Raw genomic sequence first — 24560 nt, forward strand, 5'->3', positions numbered from 1 at the left:
TTTGCTACGACCTAGCAAGGCGCCATTACCAGTTACTATTGATGCTGTAAAACATGTACCGTCAAGAGCGATGTTCACCAATTATGGATTAAAGTTAAGTATTCCAGCAGCTACGTACGTTTTTTGCTAGTCTCATTTCCTTGACCTATTCCAGACCTCACGCCAGCCTGCGTGAGCTAAAACGCGTGCCTTTCGGCTTCCTCTCATAGTGAGTTGGCTGTCTTGCCAATCCACAACACAAACATTATTGTTTCTTCTCGGTAAACAGTCTACCACTCAACTTAGGAAGAGACGCAGGTCATTCAGACAGATGTTCAGTGATCACTGCGAAGGGCACGGAGATAAGGCATACTTATGTGAGGCTGCGCTATAAGCGCCTGACAAACTTTGAAAGGCACGTCAGTGTTCTGGCCGACTGGTCGAATCATGCAGTACCCAGATTTTTGAGGCATTCCAATCTGACAGCAGCCTGATGTTGGAAAAGATTCACGTATTCTGCACCAATCACATTGTATTCCCTTCAAATACCTGCCCGCATCCGAGAACAAGTGACGTACTCCATGCAGAATTCTGAGAGATATCGCAGCAAAGGTCGTAAATTAGCTACAGCCAGGCTACAGAATTAGTGACCTATGTATATGTTGCCTTTGATTCCACAGCACAAATGTCCGTGTTTGGACTGGTGCTGTGAATGGGAAACACAAACTGATAATTAAAGGTGTCGCATTCTGTTTAGCAATGAATTCTGATTGTGCACTACCACAGATGACTACTGTAGGCAAATATTGCGACGACCTGAGCAGAGATCCCATTCCTCCAATGTTTAGGAGAGGCACAGAGATGATCCTCTTGGTGTCATGGTATGGGGAGTCATTGGGTATGACTTCAGGTCACAGCTAATAGTGGTTGAGGGGTGTCTGACGGCACAACGATACGTTACGAACATCCTCGAGTGTTAACTCTAATGTAGCAAAATCGTGGTGTCACAGGACACTGCTCGTCCACACGTGGTACATGTCTTCATGAACTGTAGAAGTTTCCCAGATCCAGCCCAGATACAACAAGTGTGGGACCAGTTCGGTGTCAACTCAGTGTCAGTGCCAGTATCCAGGATATCAAAGGCCAGTTATAGAAGTTGTGAGTTGGACAGCATTGTGGATTCTAGATTTGAAGCGACATGTATCTCAAGATAATGGGAATTAACGGGACAGTAGGATAGCAGGGCGCGTTCTGTCAGAGAATGATTTTATCACATACGGCGACAGGTTACACATCCTAAATCAGGTTACCTACTTGGGTGACTGATAATAAAGGACGCTCCCACTCCTCTCCTCCCCTCCGCCCCCCCCCCCCCCCCCCCCAGGGAATCACTGGGAATTTATCAAGATCATCCAGGGAAACGTCCTCACCTCCCTTCCTCCCAACCCATCCCACTGGACCAATGAGATTGAAGCAACCGTCCCCATCTTCATCTTTGACAACTGGGGCATTTGAGTGGGTGGAGTTCACTTTGGAGCTCCACATCATAGGGAGAGGTTGTAGGTTGGGTCTATTTGTTAATAACGACTTAATGTTATTATATTAAGTCATGATACTTGAGTTACAGGCTATGGCTATTTGTTAATAACAATTTGATATTACATTATTTTCCTCATTCGAGGCACCAGCAGAGGCCACACCCAGGCAGATGTGTAAGCACTTCCGTTATTTCATATTTTCCACAGTTTTATGTATTTTTTCACAATTTTTAGCATTTTTCTATACTTACCACAATTTTATGTATTTTCCAAAAAATTTCTTTTTTTGAACTGGGACACTTCGGATCACTCTGGATCTGTTCAGCATATGGAGGGGATCAAGCTGTGTCTGTTTGTTACTAACAAATTATGTTAAGTTACATCACCTGAGGTCTGTTTCTTAATAAGAAGTTATTGTTACATGATTTTCATCATTCGAGGCACCAGCAGAGATGACACCCTGGCAGAAATAGAAGTACTCTCATTCTTCCATAATTTTATGTATTAATCCTTATTTTCCATTTTTCTTTTATTTTTCGTCTATTTTCGCATTCTTCCGTGTTGTACAAAATTTTACATATTTTTTCATATTTTATGCAATTACGCAAGCTCCATTCCACTGTTATCGACACTGCATCGACACGACGATGCTCTTAGATAATCACAATGCACCATGTTCTGCAACTGTTCATCACTGCTAAGGTACCACTGTATTACTACTGTGTGTATGTGACGTCCTAGTGCACCTGTTAGAAATGAACACGTTAGTGGGAATAATGACGGCATAGCAAATTCTATAAGCACTACCGATTTCCAACCAAACATACAGTATGTATAAGAAATAACACACCGTAATACATAAACCCCCTGATAAGCCGCCACCACCACATTACTACATTGTGTGACGTCATAGCAAACTTCTGATTCTTCCAACCGAAGATACTGTGTGTGTTACACAACGCTACAAAATACGAGCCTAGAGAGAGAGAGAGAGAGAGAGAGAGAGAGAGAGAGAGAGAGAGAGAGAGAGTTGACCAGTATCTGCAGCCACCACACTGAAAAATATGTCACCTGCAGGGTTCCATACATCTCAAACTCTCTGACGTGTGATGTATACCCACGAACGCAGCCCCCAACCCAGCGATGGGCAAAAAAGTTCCACTATAACAGATGCAATCGTCTCTGACCAGGTTGCCAGCACAAGAGACGCTGCTGCTAAATCAGTTCTGGCCAAGGTACGTCCCACTCAGGCTAATAACTGCAATCAGGTCCCACCGCATCGGTGGAAATATCAAAGACCGTACAAATACACACCTAGGTTATGAGGAACTCTCGCCATGCACTCAGCGGATAATGCAGGTTGAATGAGTCAAGTGAGGTATTGGTGGGGTATGGAACACCTCCACCAGCCGCGGCTGCCACCGGATCCCTGGCCACGAACGGGAGAGCTCCACATGTCAGCCCAACACTACACTAGACCATCTCCCGAGGAACAGAAGAAAAAAATTGCGGTATTTAAACGATATGTATGGGTAATCATCTCCGACGCGACCGACCTTGTGCTACGAAATATGGCATCCCCACACAGCAAACCAGTTGCAACTTGCAGCCACCTGCACGCCCGCTAGAGGCTAGAGAAAATCTGTGGACGACTTTGCGGATAAAAGTTGCCAACAGTTTAAAGCCAAGCGCTCCCCTTCCCTCCCCTCATTACTCTCTGGGCTAATTCTAATGAAACTTACTCCCATATGGACTGAAGATATGTGATCATAATTGTAGTATCTAATTAGGAATAAACTGTGTGATATTATTAGTATATGCAGCATTACTATAAGTCTCGTATATTAACTACCAGAAAGTCCGAGTATGGCCATTGATACAAACATAATTTTGACTGGTACACAGAATTCCAAAGACACACGCTGGACAGCTAGCACTCTGCGTTATTTTATTTTTTTTTTTTTAAATATTGATACTAAAACTTAGCTGTGCATCGATAATGAGCGACACTGTATATAAATGGTCTAATAGTGCAAATCCAATGTATAACTACTGACCTATCACAACATGATATTTATACAAATACACCCTGCAATATTAACAATTTGCGACGATGCTATAAGAGTCGTTAATACAATCCTGATAGGACATTAACTGTGGGCGAGATCTATCAGGGTCTCCAGGCAGAATAAAAAGGTCATGTAAGTCTCGCAATATGAGAGTGTAACGTCACTGTAAGACTCGTAAATAGACCTGGAAATAATCTTAAGTATATACGTCCTCGCAACATGCAAATGAGACTGAGCAAAGTCAGTGACTCACAGAGGTCATGACACCTATATCGCTGTATGATAAAATGCGACCTTAGAGAGCTGCAGAGTTCGTGCACCGTCTGACGAAATGACGACCCTCCAAAGAGTCAGTTACAGTTAAGCTACCGCTAATAGGATCAAATTGCGAAAAACACACCTATAATGACTGCCGAAATAAAAAGCAGGCTGCACGTGCCAGTGAACAGTAGATTCCTGAGACCACCGCAAGTCTCCGAGTAGGTCGGATGTGTCGGAATGGTTCAAATAGTTCAAATGACTCTGAGCACTATGGGACTTAACAGCTGTGGTCATCAGTCCTCTAGAACTTAGAACTACTTAAACCTAACTAACCTAAGAACATCACCCACATCCATGCCCGAGGCAGTATTCGAACCTGCGACCGTAGAAGTCGCGCGGTTCCGGACTGGGCGCCTAGAACCGCTCGGCCACCGTGGCCGGCGTGTCGGAATGGTTATCCCTGCGTAAATGTAATGGCTAGCTCCAGGTAAGAAGGAACGAGACCTCAATGTGCGATATTGCCTGACGCCAACTGTGCGAAACTGTCCCACAGAAGCTGACCTGTATGTCCATCTATTAGCAGTCCAGAATTCCCTCCCCCACCACAGTCGAATCTTCATCGCATAGTCCAGACCCTTCTTTGCGACCGTTTAAAGAAACAGACGGCCACTAGCAGGATTCCCACACTCCTTGATAGTTGGCTTTCCGACCGCCGTATGAAGACGATCTTAAGAAAATGTCTATGAGCTGCTGGATTTACCTGTACAGGCTTATTAACAAGAATGCACTATTTAGTAGCAAAAACGCCTCTACAGGTAACCGATGCAATAATATTTTACCACGAATCCACTTCTCACCCGGTTCTCATATATCGTTACAGCTTTGTCAGCATCTCGTCCATGACACCGTCACTGACCGTGAAACAAAAATCAGCTAATATTGGAGTCAACTTCAGAGCTTGATGATACTGAGAGGAGAAGTCTGTAGATAGGATATCTCGCTTTTTTTCCGTTCTCTTGCAAGGCGGTAAATCAGAAAACTTATTTGGAAAATGTCCGTAATCCTTTCATGCGATGTTTCCCTTTTATAGCACACCGCTGCTTAATTTTTTAATGGACCACACATTTAAGACAGGGTGTGCGATAATTATATCTTACATTTATGAATCCAACCTGGTATGAGTTTCAGACTGACGAAAAAATCCTGTAATGTGGTTTTATAAGGTTACTGGCCACGCTTTGCAGCAGTAAATATCTTATTGTTTCCGGATATACCGTAACACTCCCCTTACTAAGTAGAAGACTCCTCCCAAAATCAATAACGTAGTGCTGGACTTATTACTGGTAGCTTCAGTTAACGCTGTTGAGAGCCAGAATTCACAGCGCACTTATGCTAAGAGAAATTAGGACTCATACAGACAGACGTTTTCCTCTCTCTACCTCCGCATTTGTGAGTGGCACATGGTATCATACGGAACATCTGTCGTGTGTGTGTGTGTGTGTGTGTTTTCTGAAAGAAATTAACAGGAGACCTCATGTTCCTATTATAAGCGACCTAGGATTTGGACAAATAAAAAAACACTACCGCAAAACATCTGGTTAGGCTGTGTTTCAGCCACACATAGCTGTGAGTGCATAAAAAAAGCATATTTCCCAGTCTTGGTTCTATAGGAAGTAATGGGGTAGACGAAAATTTCACCATTAGATCAGCTACAAAACAGATGCCAATACCACTGTATTTCGTAATCGATTTCCATGTTACAACTATAGGCAGGCAATGCACAACTTTATAAACCATTGTAGGTCCAGACGACCTTTTTCTTAAGTGGAGTACCAACGTATGGTGTTACATCCTGCCATCACCAAATAATCTGTTGAAACCACACTTTTCCACAAATTGTACACATCCATCTAAAATTTATAACATACATGTATTCTAATTTCAGGAACTGTAAGAAGAAAAAACATGATCGCGTCATTAATAACTAACGAGGCTTGGAGCTTTAATAGTGGCAACTATTTATTTACAGCTCGTACAAAATAGAAACGTTTTCCAAAGTTTTAATGACCTTCAAAGTAATCACAAGCATTGTGTATAACCCGTTGCCAGCGATGTGGAAATCGTAGGATACTCTTAGCAGTGCCAGTTGTGTTGACAGTTCGAGTGGCGCGGTCTATTGCCCGACGAATTCGTAGCAGTTCTGAAGCGAATGCCGTGATGTGTTTCGCTCAGTTTAGAAAGCGAGCTGAACTCACGAGGGCTTAAGTCAGGGGAGTGCAGTAGGTGGTATAGCACTTCGCAGCCCCATCAGTCAAATAAATCAGTAACAGCTTGCACTGTACGTGCTTGAGCATTGTCCTACAAAATGATGGTCAGGTCTTGCAGAAAGTGTCGTCACTTTTGTCTCTATGCTGCTCATTTTTGGAACACAACCTACGACCAGCTTAGAGACAGAAGTGATGACACTTTCTGTAGGACGTGACCATCATTTCGCAGGACAATGCTCAAGCATGTACAGTGCAAGCTGTTACTGATTTATTTGACTGATGGGGCTGCTGAGTGCTGTACCATCTACTGCACTCCCCTGACTTAAGCCCTCGTAAGTTAAGCTCGATTTCTAAACTGAAGGAAACACTTCACGGCATTCGCTTCAGAACTGCTACAAATTGGTCAGGCAATAGACCTCTCCGCTCGAACTGTCAATACAACTGGCACTGCTAAGAGTATCCTACGACCTTCACGTCGCTTGCAACGGGTTATACACAATGCTGGGGACTACTTTGAAGGCCAGTAAATCTTTGAAACACGTATCTATTTTATACGAGCTGTAGATAAATAGTTGTCACTATTAAAGTTCCAACCCTCGTATAAACTAGTATTTCTTCTCCAGAAAACAAACTGCAGAACTATCTTAGGACTACATGCGCGAAAACTTATATACATGAGCTCCTCGCCAGGCCATGAAGGCCCAGTCGATGCATCCGTGTCATTCTCTGCCTGGCGGCGTCACACAGATGCGGTTGGTGGTCATGTGGTCACCACAACACCTCCCGGCCATGTTGCCGGCCTTCCAGACCGTGCTGCCGCTACTACACGGTCAAATAGGTCATCAATTGGCTTCACAAAGCTGAGTGCTCTCTGTACCAGACCTCCCACCAAGGGAAAATCCTTGGCAGTGCCGTGAATCAGACCCGTGTCCTCCCCATGGCAGCCATCTATACGGACCACTAGTGTCTCCTTTGTGTATCCAGAAGAAAGAATTTATTCTATATCTCTGCCAGAAAGACTGTCACGTCCTCTAGTGATACGAAGTTCTTCTTTGGATTCTCGTATTTACTGTCACTAGAATGTTCCATATTCGTAACACTGGCAACAAAATTGCTGGGAAGGTATTGTATCCCACACTTATCTACTTAAGTTGAACAGACCGCAAAACTGTCTCCATCGCTGTTTGGTAACTCTTATAATTTATTTCAGGTATAAATAATTAAAATTATAGACATATAAACCGTCCTAACAGGCCTTGAAAGCCAGACGGTGCCGACGGTCGCTGTCATCCTCAGCCCTTAGGCACCACTGGATGCGGATACAGAGCGTCATGTGATCAGCACACCGCTCTCCCGGTCGTTGTCAGTTTTCGTGACTGGTGCCACTTCTCACTCAAGTAGCTCCTCAATTGGCCTCACAAGGGCGGAGTGTAGCCCGCTTGCCAACAACACTCGGCAGACAGCAGACCCGAACGGTTACCCATCCAAGTGCTACACAGGGCCGACTGTGATTAACTTCGGTGATCTGACGGGAGCCGGCGTTACCACTGCATCAAGCCCGTTACCACTGCATCAAGCCACTGCATAGACATATAGAGCATAGCTTAATAACCAATTACCGGTCCTGATGACCAGCAACGTGTGTACACCCACACAAATCATCAGTATTTACACTACTGGTCATTAAAATTGCTACACCAAGAAGAAATGCAGATGATAAACGGGTATTCATTGGACACATATACTATACTAGAACTGACATGTGATTACATTTTCACGCAATTTGGGTACATAGCTCCTGAGAAATCAGTACCCAGAACAACCACCTCTGGCCATAATAACGGTCTTGATACGCCTAGGCATTGAGTCAAACAGAGCTTGGATGGCGTGTACAGGTACAGCTGCCCACGCAGCTTCAACACGATACCACAGTTCATCAAGAGTAGTGACTGGCGTATTGTGACGAGCCAGTTGCTCGGCCACCATTGACCAGACGTTTTCAATTAGTGAGAGATCTGGAGAATGTGCTGGCCAGGGCAGCAGTCGCACATTTTCTGTATCCAGAAAGGCCCGTAAAGGACCTACAACATGCGGTCGTGCATTATCCCGCTGAAATGTAGGGTTTCGCAGGGATCGAATGAAGGGTAGAGCCACGGGTCGTAACACATCTCAAATGTAACGTCCACTGTTCAAAGTGCCGTCAATGCGAACAAGAGGTGACCGAGACGTGTAATAAATGGTACCCCATACCATCACGCCGGGTTATACGCCAGTATGGCGATGACTAATACACGCTTCCAATGTGCGTTCACCGCGATGTCGCCCAACACGGATGCGACTATCATGATGCTGTAAACAGAACTTGGCTTCATCCGAAAAAATCACGTTTTGCCGTTCGTGCACCCAGGTTCTTCGTTGAGTACACCATCGCAGGCGCTCCTGTCTGTGATGCAGCGTCAACGGTAACCGTAGCCATGGTCTCCGAGCTGATAGTCCATGCTGCTGCAAACGTCGTCGAACTGTTCGTGCAGATGGTTGATGTCTTGCAAACGTCCCCATCTGTTGACTCAGAGATCGAGACGTGGCTGCACGATCCGTTACAGCCATGCGGATAAGATGCCTGTCATCTCGACTGCTAGTGATACGAGGCCGTTGGGATCCAACACGGTGTTCCGTATTACCCTCCTGAACCCATCGATTCCATATTCTGCTAACAGTCATTGGAACTCGACCAACGCAAGCAGCAATGTCGCGATACGATAAACCGCAATCGCGATAGGCTACAATCCGACCTTCATCAAAGTCGGAAACGTGATGGTACGAATTTCTCCTCCTTACACGAGGCATCACAACAACGTTTCACCAGGCAACGCCGGTCAACAGCTGTTTGTGTATGAGAACTCGGTTGGAAACTTTCCTCATGAGAGCACGTTGTAGGTGTCGCCACCGGAGCCAACCTTGTTTTAATGCTCTGAAAAGCTAATCATTTGCATATCACAGAATCTTCTTCCTGTCGGTTAAATTTCGCGTCTGTAGCACATCATCTTCGTGTTTAGCAATTTTAATGGCCAGTAGGGTATATTATTTCTCCGGAAGATATTTTAGACGCAACAGCAATCTGTCTTCGTAATTGTAACGCAGAAATGTGGTTTAGCACAGCAATATAACAATCAACCGCAAAATATTGTTGCTTTTTTCAATTTTTGCTCATGATTATTCACACTCGTAGCAAAAACTTTCAGGAAAGGTCATGGTTACAACATTATTAATCACGTAATCTTCTGGTCATATCTTCTAACTGTGATTCGACTTGCAATCCAGCTACACTATGTTGTCTGTGTGTGTTGCGACGCAGATACCCTAGGGCGATGGGGATGGGACGCGGGTCCAGAAACGACATGGAACATGCATAGTGCTACTATGCACACAAGGAACGCATACTTAGCGGAATATATTTATTAAAGTATCAGCCCCGATGTCTTTAAAAATGTGAGATGCCACTCCCAAATCCGACGACCATATGAATGAATGTAATAATATAACCCCTACCCCGAGCACGAAGGGCTGTCATAATGTATGGGTGTCTTTGATATCTTCTGAAGAGCAACTAAGACGTTTATTTTGATAAAACACACAATTTATACTTAGGGGCACAGTCCAGCATTAACACACTGTCTATAGTAGTAGGAAGCGTTTCAGAATGCATTATTTTATACGAACATACATCGACAGCATAATTTTACATTTTCGAATTCCACATTATATTTAAAAATACGGATAGACAGATAATATTTTTCATTAGACTCACACAAGTCAAACACAGGCTAATCGATGATTCGTACAAGAAACATCTAGGTAAAGACCCAATATGGCAGAACTTTCAGTCGTACCCTTGGAGTGTGGATGTAATTATATACTGTTGAGTGTGTGCTGCGACTTGGATACCACCAAGGCCAGGGGTAGGGTGGACGTGATTTTTTTTTCTGGGTGTCGGGTGTAACCCAAATCGCATATTAATGGAAGAAATTCATTTTAAATACACCCAGGCCACTTTATAGGAGGAGGGTAATTGTTTGTTTAAGTAATAATAACAATATATGACGGTAAAATGTTGAACAGAGAATGGCGACAGGAGGTGCTGACTTGTCAGAATATACATACACATCAGGTAATCAGGACCATAAAAAAGCTATGCTCTTTATGTCTACAATGTTAATCATTTAACCTGGAAATCAATTACATGAGCTCCCAAACAACGATGATGACAGTTATACTGTTTATTCATAGTAAGCAAATCAGTATGGGATGCTTTATCTTCCCAGAAGTTTTTTTTGGTAATGTGAAGAATATGGAAAATTATAGTGACAGTAAATACCAGAATCCAAAGAACAACTATGCAGCTCTATAGGACCTGACTGTCATGCTGGCAGAGATGTAGAACAAAATATAACTTTCTTATACATAAAGGAGGCAACGTGTGTTTAGGAGTCTTAGACCGTTACCTAGTAAATATTCCGTACACGCAATCCTAAGATCGTTCTGCAATTTGTCTGTAGGCGATGTAATACTATCTCATACGTTGTTGACGACGTGATCACGACGTCTTCTCTGGTGAGAACTTCTAAAATTAGAATACATATAACATGTATGTTTAAGCTGGATGTGTACATTAATGGATTAACCGGCGAGATGCAATATCATACCTCTACGCTCTACTTAAAAAGACAATCAGGACCTATGAGTTACTATACACTGTATGCCAATTGTTTCAACATGGATATTGATTACACAAATAGTATTCTGCCAAGAGACAGTCTACAGTATGACTGTCAGTATCACTGTGCCGTGCTGCTGGGTTACTGTCTATTCGTCATAAGCACGTCAGTATGGTGTGAATATGTATTACAAGAATGTTGTTTTAACGGAGCAGTTGATAATGGCGAAAAGATGTAGCTGTCTATTCATTTAATCGTTTCGTCATCCAAGTTGTGTCCGATACAAGCTACATAATCAAGACTGGGTAACGTGATTGTTATTTGCAGTTACTACAGCTGTCAAACGCACAACCTTCCCCCGATATTTTTGCTAGTGTGTTAAGAATATGGAAAAATCTATTGACAGCAATTCAAATAATACAAAGGTGAGTCCTGGCTGTCTTACTGGTAAAGATGTAGTTTCTAGGCGCATCAGTCTGGGACCGCGCGACCGCTACGGTCGCAGGTTCGAATCCTGCCTCGGGCGTGGATGTGTGTGTTGTCCTTAGGTAAGTTAGGTTTAAGTAGTTCTAAGTGCTAGGGGACTGATGACCTCAGATGTTAAGTCCCATAGTGCTCAGAGCCATTTGAACCATTTGTAGAGCAAATTATGCATTCCTGAAACGTAAGGGAGGCAATGTTTGTCTAGTATGTTTAGACTATTACCTATTGTATTTTCGCATATATAGTCATGATGTCATTGTGCAATTATTAGTTTACTGGGGAAGTAATACGAGCTAAAAATGTTGATCACGCAATCATGACACCTTTTTACTGTTAAGACCCCCAATATTAGATCACGTAAGTATTATATTTCTACCTGGATGTATTCATGTTTCGGAAGACAGTAGTTTTAATGGGTTATTTGGATATGGCAGGATGCAATTCCTAACCTCAATACGCTATTTAGAAAAAGACAGCCAGAACATATAATGATTTATAAAACTACGCACTGTATGCCTACAGTTAAGTGGAAATCGATTACACAAAACAGCGATATTGGCATCTGTACTGTAGCCGATCTATTGCCGGAACTTACGTTCCTGTAGAACCAAGGCCGGGAAACATACTTTATTGTGTATTCGCAGCTATGTCTCTAAGAAACACAGCCTTCCCAGCTGTGTTGCGGTCATGTTTTTTGTTTTTCCTAGTATTTGTTTGAACTGAAGGTCTCTTACAAGATGATCATGTGATCATGAAGTCTCTTCCTACAGTACCATGTGCCGCACACAAAAGCGGAACTAGAAAGAGGAAAGCGTATATCGGTATGAATACTAATTTCTCGCCGCGCGGGATTAGCCGAGCGGTCTCAGGCGCTGCAGTCACGGACTGTGCGGCTGGTGCCGGCGGAGATTCGAGTCCTCCCTCGGGCATGGGTGTGTGTGTTTGTCCTTAGGATAATTTAGTTTCAGTAGTGTGTAAGCTTAGGGTCTGATGACCTTAGCAGTTAAGTCCCATAAGATTTCACACACATTTGATTTGAACTAATTTCTCTTGTCTTGCACTGGCTGTGAATATTGGTTCTGTATAGTGTTGACGGAAGCTAACGATAACAAGCCAGTATTACGTTACTGAATCAGGGAGAAGTTTTCTAGTTAGTAAGGGTGTGTTACAGCAAATCCACAAGCAACAAAAGATTCACTGCTGCGAAGTGTGGCCAGTAACCTTATAAAACCACATTATGGGAATTGATCATCAGCCTGGACTCATTCCAGGTTGGATCATCAGAAGTAGGATATAATCATTACACACCCTACGTTGAACGTATTGTCCCTTAACAAAAAAATCATCAGAGTCTTTTAAGAGGAAAAAGTTGCATGTAAGTGCTACTCTGAGATGAAGAGTTGGTTGGTTGCTTGTGGGGAAGGGTCCAAACAGCGAGGTCATCCGTCCCATCGGATTAGGGAACGATGGGGAAGGAAGTCGGCCGTGCGCTTTCAAAGGAACCATCCCGGCATTTGCCTGAAGCGATTTAGGGAAATCACGAAGAACCTAAATCAGGATGGCCGGACGCGGGTTTGAACCGTCGTCCTCCCGAATGCGATGGCATGTAAGAATTATGCGCATTTTCCAAATGAGTTTTCGCATTTACCGCCTTGAAAGAGAACGGAAAAAAGATATAGTAATATCCTATCTAAAGACGTCTCCTATCAGCAAAGTCAGGCTCTGAAAATGAATCTGATATTAGTTAATCCGTGCTTTGCTATCAACGGTAGTCTGGTAGACGGGACGTTGTCGGAACTGTAGTGATACATTAGAACGAGGTGAGAGGTGGATTCGTGGTAAAATCTTATCGTCCAACACTTCACGCCTGATGTTATTACATCGGCTACATGTAGAGGTGTTTTTGCTACTAAATAGTTCATTTTAGTTAATAGGACTGTATGTTTAAATCCAGCAACTCACAGACGTGTTCAACGACAGAAATGCGCCTTGTAACAAAAAATAATTTTAGAACGTTTTCTAAAGGTTATCCTCATATTGCGCTGCCGCTGTGGCCGAGCGGTTCTAAGCGCTTCAGTCCGGAACCATCCGGCTGCTACGGTCGCAGGTTCGAATCCTGACTTGGGCATGGATATGTGTGATGTCCTTAGGTTAGTTAGGTTTAAGTAGTTCTAACTCAGATGTGAAGTCCCATAGTGCTTAGAGCCATTTCAACCATTTTGAATGCTCATACTGCATTCGGAGAGCCCGCTTTTTAAGTGCGAGGGCTCCTCTATCTGGAGGCCATCTTAAGAGGCTGTGCAAGTTATCTGACGAAGCAGCAGCTCATCTTCTGTTCTGTAAATGGTCACAGAGAAGCCTCTGGATAATAGAATGGAGATTCGCATATGTTGCGGCAGGAATTCTGCACCGTTAAATAGACGGACACGCAGGCTGGTGATTCCCTCCATTTATCAGTTTGCGTAGGACATTTCCCCATAGTTGCCGTCACCCAGTGTCCGCACGTTGAGGTGTCAGTGCCTCTTCCCCCGGGCTAGCCGTTTCATTTACATAGAGAGTGCCGTTGCGACACCAAGTCTGACCTAGCTGGAGCCTCGCGGGGCCTTTGGAATCTACTGTTTGTTCTCAGGCATGTGCAGCCCGTATTCTTCCAACAGTCTGTCGTGTGTGTGTGTGTGTGTGTGTGTGTGTGTGTGGGGTTGTGGTTGTTGTTGTTGTTCACAATAATTCGATCCCTTTGGTATTAGCTGAGTTGCAAGTGTGTGTGTGTGTGTGTGTGTGTGTGTGTGTGTGTGTGTGTGTGTGTGTGTGGGGTTGTTGTTGTTGTTCACAATAATTCGATCCCTTTGGCATTAGCTGAGTTGCAATTGACTCTTTAGAGAATCGTCTTCTCGACAAATGGTGCGCAAACTTTGCAGCTCTCTAAGATTGCATTTTGTCGTACAGAAAAATAGTGTGTCGTGACCTGTGTGTTAGATTAGATGATTAGATTAGATTAATTATTCATTCGATAGACCCACAAAAGAGGGGATCCTCCTGGGTGTGGAACATATCGGATAAACACATTACAAAAATTTAATTAGAAAAACTGGAGTTTCATTAATTTTAGTGATCCTCAGTCAATAAACAGTACAATTATGTACATGAATTAAACTTCTAACATTTACAGGTTTAATACTTACATATGCTTTCATTAAATCCATCATTCACACAGTAGGTAGTTACTTAGCTGTTACAACCAAGTATTGTCAAAAATTAAAGTATAATAAATATTCATTAAAATGGTCTACTGCACTTGTTGAGAAATTCATGGATGGAATAGGAGGAGTTGGCCACCAAAAATTCTTTTAAATTATGTTTAAATCGTGCCTCGTCTGAAACTAAACTCTTAATGGTTGCTGGTAACTTATTGAAAATATGCTTTGCGGAATACTGGACTCCTTTTTGGGCGGGAGTAAGTGATTTTAAATCTTTATGTATATTGTTCTTATTCCTAGTACGGATACTGTGTACTAAGCAGTTAGTTGGAAAAAGAGATGTATTATTTACAACAAATTTCATTAAGGAATAAATATACTGAGAAGCTATGGTTAGAATGCCCAGTTCTTTGAATAGGTTTCGACATGATGTTCTTGGATGTACACTACAGATTACTCTTATTATACGCTTCTGTACTCTAAAACTTTCTTTCTCGGTCTGTGGAGTTAACCCAAAATATGATACCATATGACGTAATGGAATGAAAATAAGCAAAATATGCCAGATTTTTTATATATACCCACTCAAGTTTCCCAGTTGTAAAAGAGACAAATTGTGGAAAATACGTAAAACTGTGGAAAACACGTGAAACTGTGGGAAATACGTTAAAATCTGAGAAACTGTAAAAAGACATAAAATTGAGGAAAATATAATATAGTGAGAGCACTTACATATCTGAGTGTGGCCTCTGCTGGTGTCTCGAATGAGGAAAATCACGTAGTATTAAATTGTTATTAACAGACACTCATAGTCTATAACTCAAGTGATGTGACAGTATAGCAACATTAATTTGTTATTAATAAATAGACACAGCCTGTTACCTCAGCCTACGCTGTCCAGCTCCAAAGTGAGCTCCACACATTCAAGTGCCCCAGTTATGGAAAATGAAGATGAGTGGGGCAGGAGGGCGATTTTTGAATCTCATTGGTCCAGTGGGGAGGGGGGGGGGGGGGATGGGATTGGTGATGAGGGCGTGGAGGGGTGTGGATGACCTAGACTATTGGTTGTTCCCCAGGGACAGGTGGTGGGGGGTGGGAAGGGGGGAGGGGGGAGGGGGTGGGAAGGTATAATTCAGAAGTCAGCTAAATGGGTAACCTGCCACTGGATGTGTAACCTGACACCGGACGTGATAAGCTCGTTATCCCGGCCAGCACCCGCCCTGCTATCCCCCTGTCCCTTTACGTTGCGTGCTTTTAAATCCCATTAATTTGGGATACATGTCCCTTTAAATCTAGAATCTGCACTAATATCCTACTTTTGTGAGCCAGTTTGCCTCTGGAGAGGACACAATGAAATGAGGACACATATACTAACCGAGTCAATAAATGCATCCAGACCATAGGTGGTGCAATGTTATACTGACAGATGGGCTCATATAGCCAATCTCTGTGTAAATTTGACTCGATTTTGTAATCAGTGAAGCGACGTCACATACCACCTCAAAGTGTGAAGTACGAGGGACATTTGACAAGTTCGTGCAAAAATAAAAACTACTTACGTATTTGGAGTAAACCTTTTTTTTATTTTTCGACATAGTCTCCTTTTAGAGTTGTTCTATTTTGTTGATCCCTTCTGAATAATAGGAATTGTCCAAGTCTGCAGAATAGCTATTAGTTGCTGCAATTACCTCCTCGTTTGAATAAAATCTTTGCCTTGCTAGCCATTTCTTCAAATTGGGGAACAATTGGTAGTCCGATGGAGCCAAGTCTGGAGAATAGGGGGATGTGAAACGAGTTCGAATCCTATTTCCATTAATTTTGCGACCACAACTGCTGAGGTTTGTGCTGGTGCACTGTCGTGATGGAAAATGACTTTTTTGCGTTCCAATCGCCGGCGTTTTTCTTGCAGCTCGGTTTTGGTTCAAATGGCTCTAAGCACTATGGGACTTAATATCTGTGGTCATCAGTCCCCTAGAACTTAGAACTACTTAAACCTAACTAACCTAAGGACATCACACACATCCATGCCTGAGGCAGGATTCGAACCTGCGACCGTAGCAGTCGCGAGCTCGGTTTTCAAACGGTCCAGAAACGATGAATAATATGCACCTGTAGTAGTTTTACCCTTTTCCAGATAATCGATGAAGATTATCCCTTGTGAATCGCAAAAGACAGTCGCTATAACCTTTCCGGACGAAGGACTGGTCTTCGCCTTTTTTGGTGCATATTCCCCCTTGGTAAGCCATTGTTTAGATTGTTGTTTGGTCTCAGGAGTATTGTAATGTATCCATGTTTCATCCAAAGTGACGAAACGACGCTTTAAGTCCTGCGGATTCTTTCTGAACTGCTGCAAACCATCCTAGCAACACTTCACACGATTCCGTTTTTGGTCAAGCGTGAGCAGTCACGGAACCCATCTTGCGGATAGCTTTCTCAGGTCCAAATGTTTATGCAAAATATTATGTACCCATTCATTCGAGATGCGCACAGCACTAGCAATCTCACGCACCATAACTCTTTTGTCATCCATCACCATATCATGGATTTTACCAATGATTTCTGGAGTCGTAACCTCCAAAGGGCGTCCAGAACGTTCAGCATCACTTGCGCCCATCACTGCCACTCCGAAAACTTTGAAACCACTTATAAACTGTTATAATCGAAGGTGCAGAGTCACCGTAATGTTTATCAAGCTCCTCTTTAGTCTCCTGAGGCGTTTTGCCTTTCATAAAGTAATGTTTAATCATCACACGAAATTCTTCTACGTCCATTTTTTGACACACACTCGACTTCCTTGACTCAAACGAATGCCAAATATAAAGAAATAGACCAATATGGCTGAAACATGGTGTGCGTTCTTTCCAAAGATGCTACTAACTAAACATGAACTCGATACTCGCCGGTCGCGTCATCTCTCGGACTTTTCAAACGCCCCTCGCAGCATTTCGGTTCCTCCTCACTTCAGGGTTCTTCACTGTTGCGTTGGGCAGCGTATTATCTTCTGTAACAACATACTAAAGGGTGAAATAATACGCAAAGTTGAATGTTAAAAACTTATTGTTCAGAATTTTGAATAGATCTCAAACGCTTGACTTGATCAACACCTGTTCTACGTGTGATTACTTATCTGCGTAAAGCAAAGCATCAAGTATTTTCTTTAATTTGCATATCTCTATTCATTAATGTCATTTGAAGTTATTTTCCAGAGTAATTCCACACTTAGACACAAATAGTTCACTATACTGTAACGAAGTATAAGGGTAAAATCTGGCGATCATCCTCGAATTTCTTGTAGGCAACTCCTTAAAAAATTTGTCATACTAACAGCAGCCCTCAGTATACCTACTTTCACATGAAATTTGTTGCAAAAAATCAGTCACAATTTGAAAATAGTTCCAGCATTCATAAAGGTAAAATTAGGGCCAAAAGTGACCTTCGTTATCCACAACTTAATCTCACTCCGGCACAGGAAAGAGCAAAGTATGCGTCTACAAAATACCTGAACCGTTCCTCATAAAAAATCAGATGGAATACAACGAACTTCTAACTGCATAGCATATACACGTGAATGGATTTCAGTTATTAACCTTCACATAAATTAGCCCAATTATGCAAATGGTCAGGATGTAACTAATGTGTAATATTTGTAAAACTGCCAAAACCTTCCACATCATAGTAAGTTGTCTCAAATATGGTCGTCAGAACAAACAAAAAACTAAGCTAACACTTTATTGTGATTTGGTGGTTCTCCCTTAACTAAAGAGAACGAGTGCGTCCACTTCAGTGTCAGAAACATATTAGCATTTTCGAAAGAAAATATTTTGTCTTTAGTGACCAGCAATATACTCACATTAAAAACATTCAGCACCCCAGACTTGTGGGCCATGCCTAGGCGATATGTTCCAAGGTCCAGGAGGCTCTTGAAGTCCGTGAACGGGATGGACACTTTTATCACAGTAAGGAAAGCTATAAGGCCAGCTGAGTACGATGCCAGAATAATGACAGCTGTTATGTATGCAGTAAAATACAGAACACGGCAGGGTAAAGACTCAGGAGTAAGGTCATGACCTGAAAAATAATCAGATATAGTATTAATATTATAAGAAAATATACAACAAGTATTACATCTATCGGGATTCCAGTAAAGAATTCAAGTTTCCGCTGCTAGTCGCTATTTCTGTCACATCGCTGCAGCCTCTGGCAGTGGTTGGAAGTTAAAAAAAACCAAGATAGTGAGAGCTATACTCCACTTATTTTTGACATGACAAACAACACCCCTTGTATCTATCACATCACATGCCACTCATCTACTCCTAACCTCCCACTCCCTCTACCTCGCGCCAGTCCATCCTATGTCAGCAAGGCATTGAAATTAAAATAGTCAGTCACAGCACATTATTTTAGCAGGCATTAAAAATAAGACAATGTAGCCCCAGAGCAACCATCTTGGCTATCCTCTAAAGTATTCTGAACGACCTGAAATTTTTATCATTTGCGCCACATTCAAAAGTATTTATCCAAAAAATTACGTTAATAGTCAGCAACAGACACATGTGCACATGCACAAAATATTTACGCCCAGAATCTGCAGGTTAAACAGCACTATCGAGCATGTAAACTTTGATTTCTGTACCATACATGTGTAAGACACAATGGAACCTCAAATTAATGATTATCTACAACTAAATTTTTCTGTGATGCTTGCCGAGTCACACAATGTTGTTTCTCAGTTTAAAATGTCTGTAAGTTATGTAAGCAGTACAAAAAATGCTTTGTTTATTTCAAATGTCAAAGTGCTATTTCCATATCTAACTTGTTCTATGATGCTTGTCAAGTTCTTTGCACATCGAAAAATGTCTGCAAGAATATGTCAGTAACCTAAAAAAATCCAGTGTCTGTGTCTAGTAGCACAGTGTTATCCCGCCTCCCAGTTCACACACACACACACACACACACACACACACACACACACATATCCATCAAACTGGTGCCTAAAACGTGATTTAAGTGTCGCAACGCTATTTTAATGCCTAAACACATAACGTTAAAAAAATAACATCCTATACATGCAGGTACACTTTATATTTGGGCCTAATGTTGGCAAAATACTAAAACAAACCTGACAAAGCTTATATCTCAAGAAAACACATTTCAACATCTAGATTGTTCTATGATGTTTGTCAAGTGGTAAGGGTGCTTGCACTTCAGTCCGAGGAAACGTTATTGCTGATTCATAGAACGAACTGACATAACCAGCGTTTTCACTAGTTTTTCAATCTACTTCACCACAGCAAGCAGCATTTTAGGGGAAACGAAGATGATGCATCATGTAATATGCTAGAAAATACAGTCGACGTTATTAACAGCCTAATATTGCTTTTTATTTGCATTTGAACTTAACGTACTAGAGGTTATGTACAAACTGAAATTTTGATGAATGTTGCATTATTTCCATCACCAACATACCCAGGCTTGGTTCAATCAGCAACTTATCAATAATCTGACTGAATGATGTAAGTTCATCATAAATACCCTCTCTTGGTTCAATCGGAAACATAGCAATGACCCTGCTCAGAGGAGGAAGTTAATCATTATTTTTCTAAGCATTCCATTTCTCGATGTAAGACTTTATGTTGTCTGCACGACTTCCCATACTGCAGTTAGTCTTTCAATATATTTTCCACAGCCATTGTAAACTTCAAGCTGTAATCGACGCTTCTCGACGTTCGTCTTCAATTGACATCGTTTCATTATCATCTGTATTATTGCTTTTGAAGCATTCCACCAGTTCATTTGGGTTATTCCCATTGCAGACGTCAAGCCCATTTTCGTTTTCTCCCATATCGATATGTGTATCATCATTTCTCAGTAATGATCCACTACTGATATTAGATGCAGGCTTGACGGTTTCTGTATATTTATAGCATCTGTTTGAATTTAATGTTTTGTAGAAGAGATAATTTTGCTTATCTACATCTACATAGGTACTCCACAAGTCACCACTAGTCATTTACGTTCCTGTTCCACTTGCAAACAGAGTGGGGGAAAAACGACAGTCTATTATGCCTCCGTATCAGCCCTAATTTCTCGTATCTTATCTTCGTGGTCCTTAAGCGCGATGTATGTTGGCGGCAGCAGAATCGTATGGCAGTCAGCTTCAAATGCCCGTTCTCTAAATTTTCTCAATAGTGTTGCTCGAAAAGAACGTCGCCTTCGTCCAGGGATTCCCCTTTGACTTTCTGAAGCATCTCCGTAACACTTTCGTGTTGTTCGAACCTGCCAGTAACCACCTCTGAATTGCTTCGATGTTTTCCTTCAATCCAACCTGGTATGGATTCCAAACACGCGAACAGTACTCAAGAATAGGTCGCACCAGCGTCCTGTATGCGGTCTCCTTCATGGGTGAACCTCTGTTTCTAAAATTCTCCCTGCCACAGTTCTCACATGCTCGTTCCATTTCATATCACTTTGCAACGTTATGCCCAGATATTTAAACGACACTGTCAAGCAAGACACTAGTGAGAAAAGGACAATCTGAGTTTCGCAGGAGCGATACTTTCTGAAACGATGCTGATTCGTGGAAATAAGCATTTGACCCAAGAAAATTCAATATATTCGAACTGAGAATATGTTCAAGGATTCTGCAGCAAACTGAAGTTAGGGATATTTGTCTGTAATTCTGCGGGTCCGTTCTTTTACTCAGTCTTATATACTGGAGTCACCTGCGCTTTTTTCCAGTCGCTAAGAACATTGTGCTCGGCGAGAAACTCAGAATAAATTCAGGCTAGGTAAGGGGTCAGTGCCAAAACTACACATTGTAAGACCGAATTGGGATTCCACCGGGAACTGGTGATTTATTTGCATAGATCTTTCCACAGACACACGAATCTCTACTAACCTTTGCTTGTCGTCATTTGTGCGCTCTCTTTTGACCGGGAGTGCAACAGACTTTGCTTCCTCAGCATCTTCCGAATTTTATTATTAAACCATGGAGGACCTTTTCCATCGTCTATCCACTTAGTAGACACATAACTCTCCAGACAACGATTCACAATCTGCTTAAACGTTGCCCATAATTCCTTTACAACCATGTTACTGGAGCTAAGTGATTAACTGTCTAAGTGAGGTGCGAACAACTGCTTATCTGCTCTGTCTAGCAGAAACACTCTCCTAGCCTTCTTGACTGATTTATTAACTTTCGTAATCATGGTCGCTGATACCCGTTTCTATACTCACACTGTCGATAAGCTCCGGTCTATTTGTAGCTACAAGGTCTAAGATATTTCACTGCGTGTGGGATGCAGAGCTAGCTGGTCAAGACAGTTTTCAGAAAATGTGTTCAAAAGTATTTCGTACGACTGTCTGTCTCTTTAACCCCAACCCCCAACCCCCCCCCCCCCCCACCCCCCACCCCGCAGTGAATCCATAGACATTCCAGTCTATACTCAGTAGGTTAAAGTCCGCTCCATCTAGTACTGAGGGTGGCCGCGTGATTAGAGGCGCCATGTCACGAATTGCGCGGCCCCTCCCGCCGGAGGTTCGAGTCCTCCCTCGGGCATGGGTGTGTGTGTGTTGTTCTTAGTTAGGTTAGGTTAGTGGTGTTTAACGTCCCGTCGACAACGAGGTCATTAGAGACGGAGCGCAAGCTCGGGTTAGGGAAGGATGGGGAAGGAAATCGGCCGTGCCCTTTCAAAGGAACCATCCCGGCATTTGCCTGAAACGATTTAGGGAAATCACGGAAAACCTAAATCAGGATGGCCGGAGACGGGATTGAACCGTCGTCCTCCCGAATGCGAGTCCAGTGTGCTAACCACTGCGCCACCTCGCTCGGTGTTGTTCTTAGTATAAGTTAGTTTGAATAGTTTGCAAGTCTAGGGACCGATGAGCTCAGCAGTGTTTGGTCCCTTAGCAATTCACACACATTTGAACATTTCTAGTACTGAATGATCTGGGTATTTACACGCTACTGACGGTAGACTTTCTTTGAATGTCTCTAGAACTGTCACTGTGGAATCGGGTGGCCGGTAGAAACATCCAATTGCAATGAACACTCCCCCTCATATGGCCTCTAATCGGTCTTTCCGATATGCGTTCCATGACTCGCTAAATATCTCAGAGCTTTCCACATCGGGCTTCAGCCAGCTCTCGGCCCCAAGAATATCTTGAGCGCGAGAACTTTTCTGGAGGTCAGTAAATCAGGGAATTTTGTTGCGAAAACTTCGACAATTTACTGAAAAAATTTTGACGGTCGAAGTGCCATTATTCTGAACGCTGTCTGACGTCCCTTGCTGCGTATCGACTGGCGAGTGCATTAGAGCACTTCAGATTACCGCCTAGCCTAAAAAGAAGTCTCATGTGCACTTCACAAGTACTCTGCCATCCGAGTGCCGGCTTCCTTTGTGTAGTGCACCCATGACCTATCAAGGGGAGTCCTACAAATCCCCGTACGATAACGCATGTCTAGGCATCTGCAGTCAAGACCGTCATAGAGGCTTATGAGCATTGGTAGCCCTGAGAATTTCCTTTTGTCACTTTTCTTCAAAACTATCACCATTGTTATAATATTCATCTTCTTCTTCGTCTTCCTCTTCCCGATTTTCTGTTTTCATTAATATATTGTTTTCTTTCATTAATACACTGTTTTCTTTGGTTGCGCCATCTCCTTTATCCTGGTATGCCCTCTTTCGGATTTCCGTCTCTGACAAATGTGGCAGGATGTTCTGCGCCCAACATTGGGCTCAGCTGGAATAGTGTCTGAAATTGGCAATGTTGTAGTAGTATTTTTATTAAGCGACAGTAAGAGACTATATAAAATTGTATTTAATGTACTTTTGTGTTTTCATTCACTGTGTTTGTTATGGATGATACCAATCAATTAGAAAATTAATTCATGTTAAAATATTCAATTACTTTACATTATGTAATATTTTCTTAGCTAATTAAACTGTAGAATTATGTGTAACCATAAATATCATTACCACTAGAATCCGGTTTCATCTTTCGACAGAATAGCACCATGAAATTTATTCAACATTTATTAGATGTCTTGCTCAGTGAAGAACCAGCTATTACCTGTTTTGCCACTTTGCTATATGTTCATTTTGATGTTGTGCCTCTGTCTTCTTTTCAGAATTTCTCTTGTTGCCTACTCAACGAAAATCGTGTTGTCATGGCCCAACGAATCACAATATAATCTCTCCAGGGGGTGCTTTCATTGATGTACCTGAATATCTGTTGGAATGCCAGTCCATTTTTCCTTAAGTACTATAACCAGAGAAGGTAGAGATTTTGCACGCTGGCTCTGGAGGAAGACGACATTCTAGCTCATCCCAAAGGTTTTCCATTAGTTTCAGGTCGGGATTATCAGCAGGCTAGTCAATTTCAAGAATGTTGTTATCCACAAAACATTTCTCAGTGCGCAAATGTAGATGTCAGCAGGTATAACCACGACACTAAGTACGTTGAGACTTTTCAAGTAAGTTGCAACTTGTTCCAACAGTTTCCTCGTGTTACATAAAAGCCGGCTTGGGTGGCCGAGCGGTTCTAGACGCTACAGTCTGGAACCGCGCGACTGCTACGGTCGCAGGTTCGAATCCTGCCTCGGGCATGGATGTGTGTGATGTCCTTAGGTTAGTTAGGTTTAAGTAGTTCTAAGTCTAGGGGACTGATGACCTCAGAAGTTAAGTCCCATAGTGCTTTGAACCATTTGTTACATAAAAGCTGTAACAACCTTCCCCACAACTGTAACAGGTTGCCCAGCAACCGTAACAAATTGCCCCCAGACTGTACCAATTGACCCCACAAAACTGAAACAACTTGCCTCACAAGCGTAACAACTTTCCTGGCCACTGTAACAACATCCTTGCCGCACGAACCGCAATTGTAACAACTTTTGCCTCAAAACTGTAACCAACTCCTCTGAAACGTGTCATACGTACATAAGGTAAGAAAGTTTTGGAAACTACTTCTCCACCACCTACTGATTCAGCAGAAAGACTCAAAAGTACTCAGAAGTACGCCCAACTATCTGGGCAACTCAACAAGGTGGATG

At 42.5% G+C, this 24560-nt stretch overlaps 1 protein-coding gene across 1 annotated transcript in view; it reads right to left on the reverse strand.

Moving 5' to 3' along the window:
- LOC124722679 (glutamate receptor ionotropic, kainate 5-like) overlaps window positions 1-24560 on the reverse strand; it is a 229794-nt gene that overhangs the window by 47499 nt on the left and 157735 nt on the right. The window contains exon 8 of the mRNA XM_047247822.1: window positions 18360-18577. Coding sequence (XP_047103778.1) covers window positions 18360-18577 — 218 coding nt within the window. The remainder of the gene's footprint in view (window positions 1-18359; window positions 18578-24560) is intronic.

Source organism: Schistocerca piceifrons, chromosome X (genome assembly GCF_021461385.2).
Source record: "Schistocerca piceifrons isolate TAMUIC-IGC-003096 chromosome X, iqSchPice1.1, whole genome shotgun sequence".
In the NCBI taxonomy this organism is placed as follows: Eukaryota; Metazoa; Arthropoda; class Insecta; order Orthoptera; family Acrididae; genus Schistocerca; species Schistocerca piceifrons.